Source organism: Gopherus evgoodei, chromosome 1 (assembly GCF_007399415.2).
Source record: "Gopherus evgoodei ecotype Sinaloan lineage chromosome 1, rGopEvg1_v1.p, whole genome shotgun sequence".
NCBI lineage: Eukaryota > Metazoa > Chordata > Testudines > Testudinidae > Gopherus > Gopherus evgoodei.
In genome coordinates this window covers 340946406-340967405 of record NC_044322.1, presented here as the reverse complement: position 1 = coordinate 340967405, position 21000 = coordinate 340946406, and the positions used below count along the sequence as shown (strand labels likewise).

The window sequence follows — 21000 nt, the reverse complement described above, 5'->3', positions numbered from 1 at the left end:
GCCATGTGGCTTTGAGAAGAAGAAAGGAAGGTACATACATTGGGGACCCCTGATCTAAACCAAACTGTGGGGCACCTCCTTACGGGGGCACAGAGGAACATTCAGGGGGTCACATGGCAGGGCCCAAGCCAGCCCCCAAGGGGTGGTGGGGAGTGAGCACTACCAAGCCCTGCTCTGCCCCCAGCCCAGTTCTGCTCCATCCCCAGAACATCTCCGGTCCCATATACAGCTCCACTCCACCCCCTACTCTGCCCCCAGTCCAGTTTTACCTTCATTCCCTCTCTGCCCCCAGGCCAGCTCTGCCTCTAGCCCAATCTCCGGATTCTGCCCACAGTTCCACCGTCCGCCCAAGCTCCCCTGCTGAAGAAGCCTTGGCTGTGCAGTAATGGAGTGGGGGCATGGACAGTTTCCATTACTGCTAAGGGGGGGCAAAACAGGAAGTATGGGCAGCCACTGGTTTAGATGGAAAGAAGATGGCACCTTGGGTAAAAATTTTGGACGTGGTCGTAACATGACCCTGTCTTTGTGAAAGATTGTGTGTAGTGGGTATGCCATGAGAGCGCTTATTTCTCCTACCCATTGCAGGGATGTGACGGTGATGAGAAATGCTGTTTTCTTTGATAGGTGTATGTAGAAGCACGTTGCCCCGGGCTCAAACGGGAGACTGGTGAGACAGTGCAAAACTAGGCTGGCATCCCAAGGTGGGATGATGTCTCATATTTGAGGGTACAGGTTTTGAAGGTCTGTTACAAATTTTTTTGTTAGTGGGCGGGTAAACATGGAATGACCTTCTATCTTGGGGTAGAATGCAGTGATTGCAGGTGTATGCGAATGGAGCTTGTGGACACTCTTGATCTTTTAAGTTCTAGAATGTAGTCTAGAATGAGTAATAAAGGAGTTTTTATTGTGGAGACATGTTTGGTGTCACACCAAGTCTGGAATTTTTCCATTTATAGAGATAAGTATAGAGAGCTGTATCACACCTGTTATTTAAAAGAATCTCTTTTACCTATTCTACAACAGGTCATCTCCAAATCCTGGAACCATGAAGGAGCCATGCCTTCAGATGGAGTTCTAGATTGCGATGGGGGATTTGGCCTGAGAGAGGAGATGTGAAGCCAACTCTAAGGTGACTGGTGGACAAGTTACTAGACACACGAGGTAAGGATGCCAAACCTGTCATGGCCACATTAGGGCTATGAGAATGACTGTGGCTTGTTCCACCCTGTACCTTGTGAAGCACTTTGAACAGAGTGAAGAGTGGAAAGACATAGAGTAGGGTTGTATATCATGTAAGGAGGAAGGTGTCCCCCAGAGACCAGTAACCCAGACTTGCTCTTGAGCAGAATTGTGGACATTTGGCATTTTTGGATGTGGCAAAGAGATCTATGCCTGGGAATTCCCAGCAGTTGAATAATGTGCTGCAGGACTCTTGTGTCTAACTCCCACTTGTGGTCTTGTGAGACTCTCCTGCTCAGTGAGTCTGCTGTGGTGTACTAGTGTCCAAGTAGGTATGAGGCTGAGATGTTGATGTCATGTTGGATACACTAGTTCCACAATTTTAGTGCTTCTGAGCACACGGATTCTGACCTTGCTCCCCTTTGTCTGTTGACATAGAACATGCAGGCGATGTTGTCCATCATTACTCTTATGGTCCTTTGTCTGATCAACGGTAGAAAGTGTTGGCATGCATTGCAAACTGCACGTACATCTAGGAGACTGACATGCAACATACATTCTGAGGGGGACCACCTGCCCGGCACAGTATAAGTCTGTAGATGTGCTCCTCAACCGATAAGGGAGGCATCCGTTGTCACTATCAAGGACGGTGTGGACTGAAGAAAGAGGACCCCCATACCGGCATTTTGAGGTTGTGTCCACCAGTCTCATGAGTCCTTGATCTTGATTGTTATCAATTGGAGAAGGGTTAGCCTGTGTCTGTGGTGTACATACACTGTCTGTAGCCATGCCTGGAGACAGAACATGTGTAATCTGTCGTGTTTTACCATGAATGTGGCCGCTACCATAGGCCAAATAGCTGTAGGCACATCCTGGCAGAAGGTCTGCAAGCTGGTTCTCATGTTGGAGATGAGACTGCCTATTGCTGAAAATCTGTGAGTTGGAAGGAAGACTGTGGCTTATATAGCATCTAGCTGGGCCCCGGATAAATTTTAGATGCTGTACTGGCATCAGTATAAACTTTTGTATGTTTATCTGAGGCCAAAATTTGAGAAAAGGTCCATCGTTTTTCTTATTGCTTTGACCTTGTTGACTCTGGACAGGAGATTTGAGGAGGCAGTCATGTAGGTATGGGAATATTGCAATCCATTGTTTGCATAGGTGCACCACCACAACGAGGACTTTGGAAAATACTCTGGGCACTGTAGAAAAGTCAAAGGGTAGTAATGGTCAGACCCCCAGATGAATATGAGGAATTGCCTGTGGGAAGGGTGTATGGTGATATGGAAGTACGCGTCTTGGACATTGAGGGCCTGTTCCAATGCCAGGATAACTGTTGATAGTGTGACCATCTTGAAATGTTGTAGTTTGACGAACTTGTTGAGGTTCCTCAAGTCTATGTCTCCAACTGCTGGATTTATTTTGGAATAGAAAATAGTGAGATTAAAAACCTTTCCTTCGGTGTTGAAATGGGACCAATTCTACAGCTCCCAGTCACAGAAGGTGGTTTATTTCTTTTCATAGAAAGGTCCCTGAAGGGGAATGGGGAGGAGGGATGGGTGGATGGGAGAGAGGAACAGAATGGAGTATCCTTTGTTGATGATTTCCAAGACCCTCTTGACTGAGGTGATTTGTCACCATGCTGGGTAGAAGGGAACCAAGCGGCCACTAAACTCATGGGCAAGTAAAGATTGCTGCAGCAACTGCATCATCCAGAGGCATCTCGGGGCCTCAACCAAAGCTTCAAAATTGTTATTTGGAGGTGGAAGTGTGAGGCATAAGCCCCTTGTGCTGGTGTCTGCTGTGCTTAGGAGGAGGCCTCTGTCATCTGCATTGCATATCATACTGCCGCAGAGGTGTGAAATGTGGAGATCGAAGCCTTGGGGTAGGCTGGTATCTACCCTGTCTTCTCTTCGGCAATGGTTTACATATTATGCTGAATGAACAGAGTGTCACTTTAGAGCCCTTTAAAGAATGTAACGACTCATCTATGCACTCTGCAAAGAGTTTAGAGCCTTCAAAGGGTAGATCCTCGACAGTTGTTGGCACCTCTCTGGGGAATCTGGAGAGCTGTGCAGCTGTCTCTACAGAGTCCAGAGGCTTGTAGCACCGTATAGGCCAGAGGTTGTCCTTCTGTCACTAGTGCCTGGAACTGTTCCTTCTTCTCATCTGGTAGGTGTTGACAGAATTCCTGGAATTTGGAGTAGTTTATGTGATTATATTTGGCCAGAAGTGCCTCATATTTAGCAATACGGAACTAGAGTGTAGCTGAAGAGTATGCTTTACAACCAAAGACGTCTTCCCTCTTTCAGTCCCTGTCATAGGGGGCTATCCTAAAGTGGTGGTGTTGCCACTTCTCTTGTATTGCATTAACTATCCAGGGAATTCAGAGTAGGATGGAAAAAGAGAAATTCCCCAACCTTACCAAGGACATAGTATTTCTTGTCTGCTCTCTTGCAGGTGGATGGTATTGACTCTGGGGTCTACCAGATCACCTTGGTGGGATCCAAGAAGGCATCACTGCTTGAGAGTGCAATCTTTGCCAATGTAGAGGCCTGTAAGATATTGAGCCACTTGTGCTTTGCTCTCTGACTTCCTCCAGAAGGATCTGGAGAGAATCTGCAATCCTGTAGAACAGTTCTTGGAACTGTTTAAAATCATCCTCCGATATTGGCAATGGTGGCATTATGGCTTCATCAGGGAAGATGAGGAGAAGTTGGAGAATCTCTTCCTCCATTTCTTCCTCCTGCTCCTCTAGTGCTTCTGGCTCAGTATTAGGCGGTCTAGACACTGATGAAGATGGAAAGCATATTTGTCTCTGTCTCTATTCCGCGGATGATTTGGGAAAGTGCACCCTATACGCACACAGCGCCTGGGTCCCAACAGGGCCAATGCGGAGGAACTGGCATGTGGGGTTGCATCCATGGGGATCTGTACCAGAGACCTGGATTGCTTCTGGTCTCTGGGTACTGAGGACGAGAAGATAATTCTCTGTGTAGCTGCCCTTGATATGAGAGTGGAGTGCACAGTGCAATGCAGTACTCCTCTTCCTCCTCTTCTTCCTCATTAGAAAAGGGTGGTGCAGTCCTCAGTGATGAAGGGGAGTGGTGTTGTGTCTCCAGGGAAGAGGCATGAACCTTACATTTGAAACAGTGGGTACACTTTTGTGTGACATAGACTCATAGACTCTAAGACTGGAAGGGACCTCGAGAGGTCATCAAGTCCAGTCCCCTGCCCTCATGGTAGGACCAAATACTGTCTAGACCATCCCTAAAAGACATTTATCTAACCTACTCTTAAATATCTCCAGAGATGGAGTTTCCACAACTTCCCTAGGCAATCTATTCCAGTGTTTAACTACCCTGACAGTTAGGAACTTTTTCCTAATGTTCAACCTAAATCTCCCTTGCTGCAGTTTAAGCCCATTGCTTCTTGTTCTATCCTTAGAGGCTAAAGTGAACAAGTTTTCTCCCTCCTCCTGATGACACCCTTTTAGATACCTGAAAACTGCTATCAGGTCCCCTCTCAGTCTTCTCTTTTCCAAACTAAACAAACCCAATTCCTTCAGCCTTCCTTCATAGGTCATGTTCTCAAGACCTTTAATCATTCTTGTTGCTCTTCTCTGGACCCTCTCCAATTTCTCCACATCTTTCTTGAAATGCGATGCCCAGAACTGGACACAATACTCCAGTTGAGGCCTAACCAGCGCAGAGTAAAGCGGAAGAATGACTTCTCGTGTCTTGTTTACAACACACCTGTTAATGCATCCCAGAATCACGTTTGCTTTTTTTGCAACAGTATTACACTGTTGACTCATATTAAGCTTGTGGTCCACTATGACCCCTAGATCTCTTTCTGCCATACTCCTTCCTAGACAGTCTCTTCCCATTCTGTATGTGTGAAACTGATTGTTACTTCCTAATGTTCCTCATTGAGACAGCTTATGCGCTGTGAGTGCCCATCGCTCACAATGATGGCTTCATGGCAGAACAGGCACCTCTTGAACCCAGGGGATCTGGGCATAACCCCAAGAAAGGGAGGACTTCCCAATTGGGAAGGGTGCAGAAAAAAAAGGAAACCTACACTAAGGTAAAGAATAACAGGGAGGGAAGACAAATGGAAAACAATATTTTTTTTTTCCAGAGGAGAGAGAAAAATAAAGGAAATTCCTAATATCTAGAAAATTATAACAGAAACACTACTATTACTGAAGGCTACAGATGTATGGGGGGGCTCCCCTCAGGATTCCGTCCCACACCAAAGGTGGTTGAGAAGGAACTGAGGGTGGTTGGAACGCACGCACTATATAGGTGCATACGCAGCCCAACAGGCACTGCTACCAAAGATCACCAATTCCAGGCGCAGTGGAGCACTCACAGGGACACTACTTGAAGAAGAACTAACATGATCAACGAAGATAGCTCAGCAGCAGGGAATCACCAAGCATACTAATGAGGACTGTTACATTTTAGTGTCTCATTGAAATACGTCAGAAAAATCTATCAAGTCCAGGTGTGCTGGCAGATATTTTTTCAATAACATTTCTCAAACAAAACAAAACAAAACAAAAAAAGAGGTTAACGTCTAGTCAGTAACTCGATCAGAGGATCACATAAGCAACAGGAGAAACTCCATGTACTTATACCTCTCAGTAGGAGACACATACCACTTTCTTCAGGAGCCAATCTGGGATCTCCCCACTGGCCTCCATCAGACAGGAGGAACATAAACTCACTACCGCTCTGGGCTGGATTTCAACCAATTATTTAGAGGTAAAAGGCTCCAGACTCTATTACCAATCCTCTAATCTATCCAGTCTTCCACATTTATATTTCCTATCCTTACTATATTTTACTATATGGCTTTTCAGCAGAATTGTTACAGATTATAATTCCAGAAAGTATCATAAAGATTCAGTTACCAAGTGTTTTTTATTTGTCACTCAGAATCCATCCTCTAGACAGTTACAGGAATTAAAGAACACTCCAGCCGATCACATAACTACATTTTATATTAATAAACAATTTAAAGGATAGAAACAAAATAACTGATTAGTTGATGAATCTTCCTTATCTAAAACGAGTGATTACCCCTTCTTTTTTAAGTTTCTCTATATATTAACACGCATTGGAATCTAATCTAATAATGTTTCAACATAACTTGCTTGTTTGTTTTTAGAAAAAATATTTTTCTACCTACACTAATTCAATGTACTGCAGTATTTATAATAGTAATAATAATGAAGCACAGTACACTAACTAATGCACAACATGTGCCTTAACTATGTTATTTGGAAAGGTTAGATAAACCATAAACAATGTTCACTGTAAATAAAATATCAATTTTTTAAAAAGATCCCTGTCTTCTGATGGTCTAGTGGGCAAGTCTGTTCATCAAGGAACAAATTTAAAATGTTTATCTATCTTTTATTCTTCATTATATTCAGAACTATTAAGTTATTTTCACTAGGGAAAGGGAATTACACATTGTAATACAGTGCATGACTAAATGTCACTGTGATGGTCTTAAATTTTACTTTAAAAAAATTAAAGAAAGAAGATTATTTTGAAAAATTACTTCACTCTGCATACACTAAGACATTAATGTATAAAAACTAAATACTCATTTATCCCCTTCATTTTAATCTTAATGTAGGAAGAATAGCCAAAAAAGGATACGTATTCCATTCATCCCAGAAATTTTGAAGTCATCAATTAACTGTACAACCATGTCTTTGTTTGGATCATTAGGATCACTTTCACGAACCTAAGCAAAGAAAGAAGATACTGGAAATATTTCATCTTTTTAGAAGGGTAATACATTTTTTCTAAAAATTTAAACTAGATTATAGAGCCTTACAAATAATGACAACGAAGTAATGGCATATATTTAGAAAACAGATTTAGGAAAAATGATGATGTTCAAATGCATTTACTTCCATTGCACCTATACATAATTTACCATTATTAGTACTGAGGACTCAGTATAATACTCACACATCTGAGCAACTTAATTTCATCCAAGGCTGTCTCTGTATAATGCTGGGCACTTTTTACAACTTTCATTGCAACAAACCTCTTCCCCCTTGAAAATAATAAAAACTTATTCAACAAATGACCAGAGCTGAAAGATGTTACGAAGCATACTTCAGAGGATTATATCTGGAAAATTTTGGTAATTTTATCTTAAAATTAAGGGGAAACACCTAAATTCTCAATAATATAGTAGTAAAAATATTTAACATAATTTAGTGCATTCTGACAGAGAACAACAATACCTTTAGAACTATATTTTATGCATTGTTTCTACAATATTGAAAACACAGAACTATTAATATTTTAAATGGTAATGGCTTTAAGAGAGGAATTTCAATTCTATTTTACCATTAATAGGTTTTACTATTAAGGATACAGGAGGAATAAAAACCTTAGCTTGCTCTCCAGGTCAAGAAAACATGTGAATTCAATAAGCATTGATAATTTGTTAAGCAAAATAAAACTTAGACTTCAACTTTCTGACAAGTTTTATAAAATACATCCTTAATCAAAAGGCGAGAAAAACACTGTGGACATCTCTATATACACTTGTTTACCAAACAACAACAAAGACACAACGAAACACATGGATAGCTTCAGCCTGTATCTAGAACAAAAGTTACTACACATATAACAAATCAGCTTTTACTTGATTAGAAATGGGAAAAAAAAGTTTAAAGGCAAATATAATATAGTAGATCTCTTACTGCATATCCAGCATAGCCAAACTGTAGAGAAGTGTCCCCATCCTAGCTTCCTAATTACATGATACCGGCCATTGAAAAGATCTCCAATTTTCACTGGATGATAGCCACCTTTCAAAAAAAAAATAAAATAAAGAAAGAAGTACATCAGAAAAATAAGCAGATACTTCTACTTACCTGTTTACTCCTTAATACTAAACACCTTTTAAACACTGTCATCCTAAACTATAAATCAGGAAATGCACTAAGTTTTTTTACAATTACAATATTTTGCCTCAAAAATGTTCTACATCTTCTAAACACATGTCTTACACCCTCCGTTGTGGAAAATGTGGAGATTCTGTATTTCTATGAAATTATATGACTAGTTTATCAGCTTGATATTATTCTATATGACTGCCCAGAGTTAAATCAAAGGAAGTTGTTGGGAAAACAAGTAGGAGACAAAACTTCCCAGGAGATTACCAAGGGTACTCAAGAGAACTATGGGGCCATTATTATTGGAAAATGCCCTCCTGCAAGGCTTGCAGTTTTATTTTTCCTAGCCCCATGCCTAACATCAAAGGGCCCTAAACTCTTAAAGACTGCAGCCCAGGAAGTTAGGAGGAGTGAGAGGCAGCACTGGCTGGAAGGGAGTATCTGACAGAGAGGCACTGAGGCTACATCTATACTACGTCTATACTACAAGTGATGTAGCTATGCCGCTATAGCACAGCAGTGCAGGTCCTTCCTACATCGACAAAAAGGGGTTTCCCATCAATTCAAGCAATCCACTTCCCTGACTGATGGTAATTCTTCCATTGACTTAGTTGTGTCTACACCAGGGGTTAGGTTGGCTTAACAATGGCATTCAGAAACATAGCTAGGTTAATCTAAATTGTAAGTGTAGACCAGGCCTGAGAGAATGCTGCAGTGGCTGTCTCTCTCTCCAAGGCCAGGAGCATGGGTGTCGAGGCTCAGTGGAACTTACCCAAAACTTGTAAGAAAGAATAAAGTTTAGGTAATATTCATGTGTGTAGGCCTATTCCAATTATCTTAATACAAGACTCTGACTAGTTCGTTCCTGTTTGACTATTAAACAATACTTTGTTTTTAAAAGGCTGCAATGTGTCACTGATATATTTTCTGGTCACAAAGCTCCCAATTCAAATTGGCCCTGCTAAAGTAGCCACAGCGAGAAAGAAGGGTTCTGAAGCCTAGTGGTTCAGTCTAAGAATGGCAGAATTTGGGACACCCCCTAAAGTGAGGTAGAGGCCCAGGGCCTATCACTAGGAGGGATGCACTGAAGAGAGATACAAGGTAGAGTCACCTTGTGGTCCATGACACTCCATTAACTGGGAACATGATGGCTTGATTTTAAAAATGCACTGTGGTAACTAATAAAAGACGTGTCTCATTTCCAAACCTTAGATTCTTAACTCTCAAGCAACATATTTTTTTTTTTTAAATAGCACTCCAAATCTGGATCAGATCAGATTTCTTCAAGAAAAAATCTAAAGCATATTTACTCAAAGGAAATACTGAAACTTTGCTATTTACTTTCATATTCAAAGGTAGCAGATACCTTAGGCTTCTTAAGATGGGAAGCCCTGATCCTGCCCATGCCTATGCTAGTCCAAAGGTTTTGTCTATAGCAGTTACCCAATATTATGCATTTCATTCTAAACATCTGGTCAATACACACACACAAATACACTGCAGGACCACACACTGATGAAGAAATCATCTTACAAACAAAACCAAGAACTAGCTTGACCATTTAACTAACAGAACCTAACTGTATAGCTCGAAGGCTAGAACTGAAGATCCGGATAATATTAACTGCTTCCTAACAACTACAGAACTGGATTACAATCAACGGATCATACCAATTCTCCATAAATCTAGTTTTAAACTACTAATTAGATAAAATAAAGAAGATAGATCTCAAGAGACATATGCAGGATAGTGGAAAAGGGAGGAAAGAGCAATACCACTTCCTATTCCTAAAAGCGTTTGCATTTCTGAGAAGAATAAATCTTTTGACCTGACAGCCAAGATTACGTACATCACTTAACATACAACTTACTAAATCATTTCTTTTCTTATGCACACTCCATCTGTTGCATGAAAAAGATGAAGAAGCATAAAACATTATTCCCTAAGCAATCATTCTCTTGGCAAAGATACAATTTTCCTCACTGAAGTTTTAGAAGCTGAAAATATTTAAGACTCAGTTTTAGCACCTTTAAGTTACACAGCAAATCCTTTGTAATTAAACAGGACAAAATGAAAATGTCTGAAATATCGTACACCTTCCTAATAGTCATCAAACATATCAATGAACACAAATGGGTGCCAATTTTAATGTTTCTTTTCACTACTAAAGTGGTATAAATGGGTCCTACTGTGATTATATGATTCAAAATTATTCTTCTCCTTAAATAAGGATCACATTATTATAATAGTGCCAGTTTCGTATCAAAATTTATTTACTTTTCCACTACATCAGCCCCAAAACTACTGCTGTAATAAAATTCAAAATGCTTTGTTTCTCTGTTTGCATTTTTCACAGCACCTTTTTCTGTTGCCCCAGGCCCCAATCCTGCAGACTTGCACAGGGGTAACTTCACTCATGAGAGTAGTCAATGACACCACCCACATATGCAAAGTTATTCCTGTTCACGTTTGAAGCACTGGGGTGCTAATTTGCAGATCTTAAGCACCAGGTAACACCAGTACCAGGAAAAAGGGATTTTAAATATTGGTGTCTCCTTTGCTGTGATTAGCGGGATGTATTTCAATGCTTCATAGCACAAAAAAAGGTTATTTAGAAAGCAAAAGGCAAGTGAGTTATAAATAAACATTCATACGGAATTAGGAGGTATGATTGGGGGTGTTCACCCCATGCTCGCCCAGAAGGGATTAATGGAGGCCAGATGGCCAAATAACCTATTAGGCTGAAATCTGAGAGGAAAGCCCTAATTAGGGGAAGCTCATCTGTGCGGGTACAGATGGGGCTTCCATAAAGCCAGGGAGCTGAGAGCAGGAAAGTATTCTGCAGTCACTTTCTGGGAGAAGGGGGTGTGTTTGGTGGCTACAGAGACAAGTAGCCCACATTTGCTCCCTGAGAGGAGGCAGTAGAGAGGCTGACTTCCTGGGGGATAGGAAGCAGCCCAGCATATAAGCAGCAAGGTTGGCAAACTGAAGACCTTGGCTGCATGTTGTAGGGTTCCTGGGCTGGAAAACCTGGCGTAGAGAGTGGACCTGGATTCCCCTTCCTGTCACTGGGAAAGTGACACCAGCAGGACAGTGAACTGCCTGGATCACAGCAGGACTGACAGAGACTCTGAAAGCCTATACTCTGGAAGGGGGTAATGCTGAGTGACTTAGCCAGAGGACCGAGTCACAAAAAGCATACTGCAATTCCTGGAGCGAGAGCGGGGCTACAGACCAGAGGGAAAGACAGAGTGACACTGTGCAATCCCGGGAAGGGGCATCGATCTCGTGAGCTAACCCCAAGAGCAGCCAGAAGGAGGTACCAGCATAGCAATGAGTGGGTCACCCCATCACGGGGAGTGGGGGAGGTTAATGAAATTGTGTACTTTTGGGTGATACAAACACCAGGATTTGTAAATATTCAGTGTTTAAGCAATACTGCTCAGATCATAACAAAAGCTCTGTTGTGCTTTTCAGTTCTCCACAGAAAATAATGATGTTTCTGATGCAACTGCTGAACGCATGAGAGAGAGAAAGAGAAAATAAGAGAGATCATTATTCCTTAATGTCTCTTGAATGTATTGGTAATCGTAGCTGATGAATTCCACTGCTGTGTAGGAAATTATCCCCTTTGTAAACTGAATGAATGGGAGACATCTCTGGAGGAGAAACTAGAAATCAGAGAGACGAAGTATTCCAACTGATGATAGTCTCTTGAGAGTAATCTCCAAATGCTTAAGGTTTTTCAGAAATAGGAGAATAATAGCATCATGGTTCATATATGCCTTCACAAATCAAGTAGCTGGAATTTTGAGATTTAATTACATTTCTAGACAAGTGGACGTTTAAAACAGGCCTGATCTAAAACCCACTGATGTCAAGGGGATCTTTCCACTGATTTCACTGGGCTCTGAATCAAGTCTTCGGGGAACAGTGCCTGATCTAATTAAATCAATTTCCTGCACACAAAAGACATTCTCCCCTTTAATGATATTACATCAACTAATGGACTATGACCTCACAGAAAAATGTAAGAGGCCTAATTTAACTATACATATATATTAGGAACAAGTAAGCTAGTCATGGTATTCTAGAACTATGTGCGTGCTAATAGATACTTTCATATTTTGTCTACTTCTTTAATTTCCCTCAGTAGATACTTTTAGAAATGCTTTTCTGCCTCTTATGTTATTTAATCAGAGAAGATAATCAGCCCCAATTCTATACTGATGGCCTAGGAGTACAGTAAGGCTCGTCAGGTTGATAACTGCGCTCTTTCACTTTAGTTAGTGCTAGTTCAAATCAATCCTAGCCTAGAGACTGAAAAAATCATTACCACCTGGGAGATGTTTGCTGGCCAATGTGAAATGAGCTAGAGACCCAAGTAAAGTTCTTAGCAGAAGCATTAAAATAAAATCAATTAGGCACTGACTATGCACATTTGTTGGCACAGTTAATAGAGGTTCAAGTATTAATATGTATGGAAGTCAAATTACCTGCTCAATCCTCAAGCAGCCCCACTTTGGGATTTCAGATCAAAGTTGATTTACTGGCAAAGTGATAATGTTTCACTGAAAAATTAATGAGAAGTCAGATGGTTTGAGGATGGAGTTAAGAGAAGAGGAGACGCACTAATGGAACACAGTAAGTTCCAATTTTATATTCCTCCCCATTAATATAAGGTATGGGAAGATTAACAGAAACAGAAAAGGTAGCAAAGGTGAATATGTGATGCTTGCAGACCAGGTCATGTCAGAGACTATTCTCTCTTGTGTATTGGTATAGATCAAAGCAATTAGTGTTTTGGGTGTTTAAACTTCATAAAACTAATGGGATGTTACATGCATTGTTTTCACTTATCTGTTCCTGTTATAATGTAATAGCAAATATTTAGATTATGTATACCCCTGTAATTAAATAACTCAGACATCAAAGAAGCCTTGGGGAATGCTAATGAAGGACTATCAGAAAAGTTGCTAATTCCAAAGCAATGACCACTGTGGTATGACTGAGGTCAGAGATTCAAAGTGCATTCCTCACCCATTGTCATCAAAGGAAAAGCCCATGTGGGTAGAGACCCTATCAGCTTGTCTTCTGACAGAATAAAATACAAAAATGGATTCCAGAAAAGATCCTTCATCTCCGAACTGCTTGGACTTTTACAGGGAAGTGTGCCAGATCAAACGGGAGATTCAAACGACAATCTGGGGTACCTTGAAAGACCTTTTGGGGAACTGGCAGTTTATTACATCTCTGCCACCATTTGAAGTTACAAACTGTGACTCACCTGTGCACATATTTTACCTGCTTTAATCTCTCAGTAACTCTCATTCTTCTTTCTTAGCTAATAAACCCTTAGTTAGTTTATTATAGAATTGGCTGCCAGCATTGTCTTTGGTGTAAGATCCAGAGTACCAACTGCTCTGGGGTAAGTGACTTGTCTCTTGGGATTGAGAGAAACCTGATGTGTGATTTTTGCTTTAAGTGACTATTAGCGCAAAATAGGCTAGAGAGTCTAAGGGGACTGTCAGTGACTCCATGGTAGGACTGGTATAGCGAGCCAGGCAGTGCCGTAACGAGGGCGAGGCGAGTGAGGCATTTGCCTCGGGCACGGAAAGCCGAAGGGCGCAGAAAAAGCCTTCCCTGCCGGAAGGAAAGCTGCGGCTCTCCCAGCTGCTGCTGCCTCTATGGTAACAAGAGATACTGGCCGGCAGAGGGCTGAGGGCGAGCAGCCAGCAATAGCACGTCACGAGGGGGAGTGGGAGGAGGGAGGCACACACATGCTTCACAGCCCTCCCCTCCCCTGGCACAAACCTGGAGGAGATGCCAAGGGGGCTTCTGATGGGAGACAGGATCATCGGCAGTGGGCCTCACTCACCTGAGCAGCTGCTGGGGCTTCCAGTGAGTGTTTGACCCTGTGATCTGCCTCCTCCCTCCCTCCCCCTGCAGCCACCACTCCTGTAAACTGAGCAAGGGGCAGCAGGGGAGGAAAGAAGCCACATGTCATGGCAGTCCCCTCCCCCCCAGCATTCACCACCCCCTCTCTGGCCCCTAAACTCTGTCCCAGAGCCTGCACCCAGCCCTCCACACTCCCTCCCAGAGCCTGCACTCCTCCACCCATCCTGCACCCCACCCTGTGTGCGCAGGGCCAGTGCAAGGATATTGCACCCTAGGCGAAACTTCCACCTTGCGCTCCCCACCCCTACACCTTCTCCCAGAGCATCACTTATTATAAACTTTCAGAAATGAATACTGCATAATGTGGCGTTGTTCACTAGAATTAATTCACGTTCGGCTTGAAAATTTATTAATTTCATTATTTAGTCTACATATTTAATGAAAATAAATGAATAACCTGACCGGGTGTGGGGCTGGCTGACTTCGGGCAGGAGGTTGAGGCAGGGCCTGGCTGGAGATGGGATGTGGGGCTGGCTGCGGGTAGGGCAGGGGGTGCAGCAGTGGCTGGCTGGAGACAGGTTGTGGGGCCAGCTGGCTTCGGGCAGGGGTGTGTGGCAGGGGCTGGCTGGAGACAGGGGAGTGCAGGGCTGGCTGGCTGGCTTTGGGCAGAGGGGTGCGGCAGGGGCTGGCTGGAAACAGGGGGTGTGGGGCTGGCTTCCAGCAGGGGGGTGTGGCAGGGGCTGGCTGGAGAAAGGGCAGGGGAGTGCGGCAGGGGTTGCTGAAGACAGAGGGTGTGGGGCTGGCTGGAGGCAAGGCAAGGGGTGTGGGGCTACCTGGCTTTGGGCAGGGGGTGCAGCAGGGGCTGGCTGGAGACAGGGGGTGTGGGGCTGGCATGGGGGTTTCTGACAGGGGAGGGTGAAGGTGAAAGGAGGCAAGTAGTGGGTGGGGGACTGACTAGGAGGGACGCAGTAAGCCAGCGGGGGGCTAGGGGGTGAAGAGGGATGTGATGGTGGGGCCGAGCGGGGATGGGGGGGCCTATTGCTTTCTACATAATCTTTTTATGTGCTATTTTACTGCTGTGATCTGGTCACTCTATGCATGCTGTTTCTCTCCCCCCCACCCCCAAACCTTCCTTTTTGACCCACAGCTGTTTCGGGGGGGCAGGGCGGCGCTGGGGAAGGAGGGTTTGTTTCCACGGGGCGGGCGGTGCTGGTGGGGGGAGGGGATTGTTTCTGCTGGCCGGGCGGTGCTGGGTGTGTGTATGTATGTTTCAGGGGGGCCAGGCAGCACTGGGGGGGGGGAGGCAATTTTATATTCTTGCCTCAGGCGCAAAAATAGCTAGTTATGGCTCTGGATCCAGGAGTTCACATTTGTTACTGTTGTGGTAAAATCTAAATAAACCACTAGTTAGAGATGTCTGCCCTTGTTTTATGACAGTCTGCCTTAAGGTAGGCACTCACAGTTGTGAGCAACTCCAGACAACATGACAGAATACATACTCTCAAACTAATAAAATTACTTACAAACAAGTTAGGAATCAATATAAGAAGCAGCAGACTTTGAGGTTCCTCAGCAAAATTACCTCCTCCAGGCTGGGTTCCCTGTGCAGAGACATATTCTCCTCAATCTCAAAACACAGAGTGAATGGATAACAAAAGAGAAATTTATTTTTATAGGGCTCCATATCACACCACCAAATCCATTCAGTCAGGTTCTTGTACATAAGATGTTATAAAGGTGTCGTTCCTTGCAATTCAGTCCCAACACACTAAAAGAAAAGTTACTTGTAACTAAGGCTACGATTTAATCACAGGTATTTTTAGCAAAAGTCATGGACAGGTCACGGGCAAGAAACAAAAATCATGGCCTATGACCTGTCCATGACTTATACTATAAATATCCCTGATTTAATCTTGGGGAGAGGTGGTGAGCCCGGGAGCCCACAGCACCAGCTGGGAGGGGGAGAGCCCCAGGGGCCCCGCCGCTGCTCCACCTGTCCCGGGACTGCTACTCAGGCGGCCAGTTGCACCAGCCACCGCTTGGGCGATTCCCAGGGCCAGCTGCTTTGGGCGGTTCTGGGGTCAGCCACACAGGCCACTGCAGAAGTCAGGAAGGTTGCAGGAAGTCACAGAATCCGTGACTTCCACAACCTCCCCGTGACAAACATGAAGCCCTACTTATAACTAATACTTCAAAGATATTGGTGTGACTGAGTCACACTGTCGGGGTGCTGGCACTCAGTCAGCTGGTCCAAAACTTTTGAGAAATCTGGATCTAGTGGAGCCAGGTAAGCACCATCATCACTGAACCAAACATTTGGGGACCAAAGCCCTTGCCACGCTCAATGTCATTCCACAAAATCAGAGTTCTAAACTAAGTTGGCCATGTAAGCTGCCTTAAGGATGTGGAAAGAGCCTTTAATCTTTCAGGAATACCTATAAGAAGTTTTAATACGATGTCTAATCCATTTTAAATGTGTGGCTGAGACAAACAACCCTATTGATTATTTACCACAGGTCACAAAATATCAACTGATAGGTGACTTCTGGAAGACTTTTGTCTTAACTAGATATTCAGGAACTTATGTGATCTAGCGTTCCCAGATAGATGATGACATTTTGGAAAGAAAACTGAAAACAGAGAAAAATACAATGTTTCCAATTAAACTGAGTTACTATGTCAGGAACGAATTTGGGCCAGGACACAAGATCACTTTGTTTCTATGAAATACTAGTAAAAAAATTAAAACTACAAAACCTGGAGCTCATTCACTTATGTCTGATATTATAGAAAAAGTCATCTTTGTGGACAGATATGAAGTGTGCAAATATATAAATTTTCAATAACAAACAGTGTTTTGATTACTCAATTTTCTTTCCCTGTACTTCAGATATGACCTGATTTTAATGGTTGCTTCCACAGTATCTGGACTAGCTCAAGATTTTAAGCCAAGGGCATCTGATGATTGTTAGCCATTTCTCCGAAATACAGTGTAATTTTTGTATTTCTATTGTTCTCAAAGGTTAAGTTCCTTTACTATTTGAGCAGTCTGAACTCTCTTACTGGATAAATTTAAAGTCTAAGCGAATATTCAGAAATTGATATATCAAATCTACTACACATTTAAGCTATGGGACTGTTTGAAAAACAGGATGCTGAGGCAGATAATGCATAACTGAGTTAAATACACTCATCTTCTAGGAATAAGACAGTTCACTTATGCTATCTAGAAAGAAATCTGGTATTCTTTTTCCTTCCTGTCTATTTATTAAAATCTACGTACCCAAATGTGATCCCAAAGGAAGCCAATGCAGCTCAAAAGATGGTAAATTAGCATTCTCCAGGACTAACATTTATATCAAATCATTTAACCAAAGGAAACTTTCTTTGTAAGTACAGTTATTCTGATAAGAAACATTTATATTCCCAGAAGATATAGATAAAACTCTCAACAAGTAAATGGAAAGGATCCCAATTACTTCAGCAGGAATAGGATCAAGCCCTAAAGATATTAGATATGTTTTGGAACTGCTCTATTTGATACACAGATGAATATTTAGAATGAGCTTTTTCTTTTATATAATTTATTTATGCCCAAACTGGTTAATTACATTCTCTTTTCCATTTAAACTCTCCCTCTCCCTTTTTTGGCATTAATGAAGAATTTATTTCCATCACGATGGAATAACACCAATATTAGATATTTAGATTATTTCCCACATCTTGCAATACTGCTTTAACTTAGTCAGAGTAGGTTCTTAACTGTTAGGAATTGTATTAGCACAGGATCAAATGTTATATTGTCATGACATGCTGTTAAAATATACTTTTTATTATAAAACAAAAATCAATAAAATGCTAGCTAAAATATGAAGTTTACCTGAAAAAGAAAGCTAACAACATGGAAGGGAGACATTAAAAATGAGAACTCAGTCTAAGATAGCATGTGAAAAGATGCATGTATTTTGTAGCCAAAAGTTAAAATAGCAAGCAAAGATTTGCACATTCATATGCCGTTGTCAAGAGATAACAGGACAAATAAGTGGATCATCGACAGGTTACAGTTATCAGGCTATACCATTATGAAGTAAGCAAACAAAGTGGAAGTCAAATATCCTTGAAATGCATTTTAAGTACAGCATATTTTAAGCTAGGTACATTTAAATTATGTTAAGTGCTTGAATACAAATGCTAGACGTCTAAATACTAAGATGGGTGAATGGGAGTGCCTAGTATTCAATGAAGATATTGAATATAATAGTGATCACAGAAACTCTGTGGAATAATGATAATCAATGGGGCACGGCAATACCAAGGTACAAACTATATAGGAATAATAGAATAGGTCATACTGGTGAGGGAGTAGCACAGCATGTGAAAGAAAGCATAACATCAAATATAGTACAAATCTTAAATGAAACAAACTGTACCACAGATTCTCTATGGATAGGAAGTCCACGCTTCAATAATGAGGATAGCAGTAGGAATATACTACTGATCACTTGACCAGGATAGTGGTGGTGATTATGAAATGCTCAGGGAGATTAGACAGGCTACAAAAACAGAAAACCTAGTAATAATGGGGATTTCAACGCATCCCCAAATTGACTGGGTACATATCACCTCAAGATTGGATGCAGATATAAAATGTATAGACACCATTATGTCTATACATCTGAAGAAGTGGGTATTCACCCACGAAAGCTCATGCTCCAAAACGTCTGTTAGTCTATAAGGTGCCACAGGATTCTTTGCTGCTTTTAGACACCATTACTGACTGCTTCATGAGCAGCTAGTCCTGGAACCCACAAAGAGCATTCTTGAAAAAGTCCTAAGTGGTGCACAAGATCTGATCCAAGAGGTGAATATAACTGAACTGCTCAGTAATAGCAACCATAATATAATTAAATTTAACATTCCTGTGAGGGGCAAAAATACCACAGAAACCCAAAAGAGTAGCATTTAACTTCAAAAAGGGGAACTACACAAAATAAGGAAGCTAGTTAAACAGAAATTAAGACGAACAGTCACAAGAGTGAAATGCCTGCAAAGTGCATGGGAAATTAACACACCATAATAGAAGCTCAAACTAAATTATAACCCAAGAGAGAAAAAACAGCAAAAGGACCAAAAAAGTGCCACCATGGCTAAACAACAATGTAAAAGAGGTGGTTAGAGACAAAAAGACATCCTTTAAAAACTGGAATTGAATCCTTCTGAAGAAAGTAAAAGGGAGCATAAACTCTGGCAAGATAAGTGTAAAAATATAATCAGGCAAGCCAAAAAAGAACGTGAAGAGCAACTAGTAAAAGACACAAAAATTAAACAGGAAAATTTTTTTTTTAAGTACATAAGAAGTAGGAAGCCTGCCAAACAATCAGTGGGGCCACTGGATGATCTAGGTGCTAAAAGGGCACTCAAGGATGACAAGGCCATTGCGGAGAAGCTAAATTAAGTCTTTGCATCGGTCTTCACTGCAGAGGATGGGACGGACAGTCCCAAACCTGAGCCATTTTTTTTAGGTGACAAATCTGAGGAACTTTCCCAGATTGAGATGTCCGTAGAAGTGGTTTTGGAACAAACTGAAAAAGTAAAGAGTTATAAGTCCCCAGAACCAGATAGAATTCACCCAAGAGTTCTCTGAAGGAACTCAAATATGAAATTGCAGTGTTCCTAACTTGAGGTCTGTAACCTGTCATTTCAATCACTTCTGTACCAAATGACTGGAGGATAACATTGGTTTTTAAAAATACTCCAGAGACAATCCTCGCAATTACAGGCAGGTAAGCCTAACTTTAGTGCCAGGCAAATGGTTGAAACTATAATAAACAACAAATTATAAAGCACATGAACATGTCATGTTGGGGAAGAGACAACACGGCTTTTGTAAAGAGAAATCATGCCTATTAACCATGATGGACAGGGATGCAACCCCATGCTCTGGGTGTCCCTAAATCTCTGACTACCAGATGCTGGGACTGAAAGACAGGGGATGGATCACTCATTTATTGCCCTGTTCTGTTAATTCCCTCTGAAGTATCTGGCACCAGCTACTACCAGAAGACAGGATTCTGGGCCAGATGGACCATTTGTCTGACCCAGCATGGCCATTCTTATGTTTTTGAAGCCTATAAATCAGGGGTCCCCAACACGGACTAAATGCGCCCACGTCCTGGCCAGCGGTCGAGCATCCGCCAAAATGCCACCGAATTTCTGCAGCATTTTGGCAGCAATGCCTCTCGATGACATCACTCGTTGGAGGCAAGTGGCGTCATCGAGAGGCGTTGCCGCCGAAACGCCGCAGAAATTTGGTGGTGATGCCTCTCGATGACACCACTTGCCGCCGCCGAGTGACATCATTGAGAGGCGTCGCCGCCAAAACGCCGCAGAAATTCGGCAGTGACGCCTCTCAATGATGCCACTTGCCACCGACAAGTGACATCATCGAGAGGTGTCGCCACCGAAAAGCTGCTGAAATTCGACAGCATTACGGCAGATGCTCCACCGCTGCCATGGTCCGTCTGGCGCCTGCCAGATGAAAAGGTTGGGGACCACTGCTATAAATAGATGGACTGACAGTTTACTGACAGCTCAGTAAGTGACCAGATGTATGATCAGATCAAGAATTGAACGTGGTCCTCTTTTGCTTGACTGGAAGTGGATGAACAAACTGGCAAGTCACTGCACTCAGCCCTTAGGAAAACGGCGTATGAATTCTGTTGCTTTACAGTAGTCCTCCTGGCTGATTTGGAGATAGTAGTGACAGTTTCAGAAGGAACAGCATCCAATTCTTCTAAACAGGAATGGTGGTCATCAAAATGAAGAGCATTAAGGTCTGAAGTGAAATAAAGTTGGTTAAAAAAAATGGTATCTTTGGAGCTTAAAGAATTCCTCCATCCCATGAAAAGCCTGGTATTTGGAATATTTTTGTAAGAATAATCAGTGTGGCATTTACTAAGCTACACAAAAACTGGTTTGGGTTTTTA

At 42.3% G+C, this 21000-nt stretch overlaps 1 protein-coding gene across 1 annotated transcript in view; it reads right to left on the bottom strand.

Annotated features, from left to right (window-relative positions):
- SRPK2 (SRSF protein kinase 2) overlaps positions 1 to 21000 on the bottom strand; it is a 330240-nt gene that overhangs the window by 122132 nt on the left and 187108 nt on the right. The window contains 4 exon segments of the mRNA XM_030552625.1: positions 6858 to 6945; positions 7176 to 7263; positions 7922 to 7928; positions 7931 to 8029. Coding sequence (XP_030408485.1) covers positions 6858 to 6945; positions 7176 to 7263; positions 7922 to 7928; positions 7931 to 8029 — 282 coding nt within the window.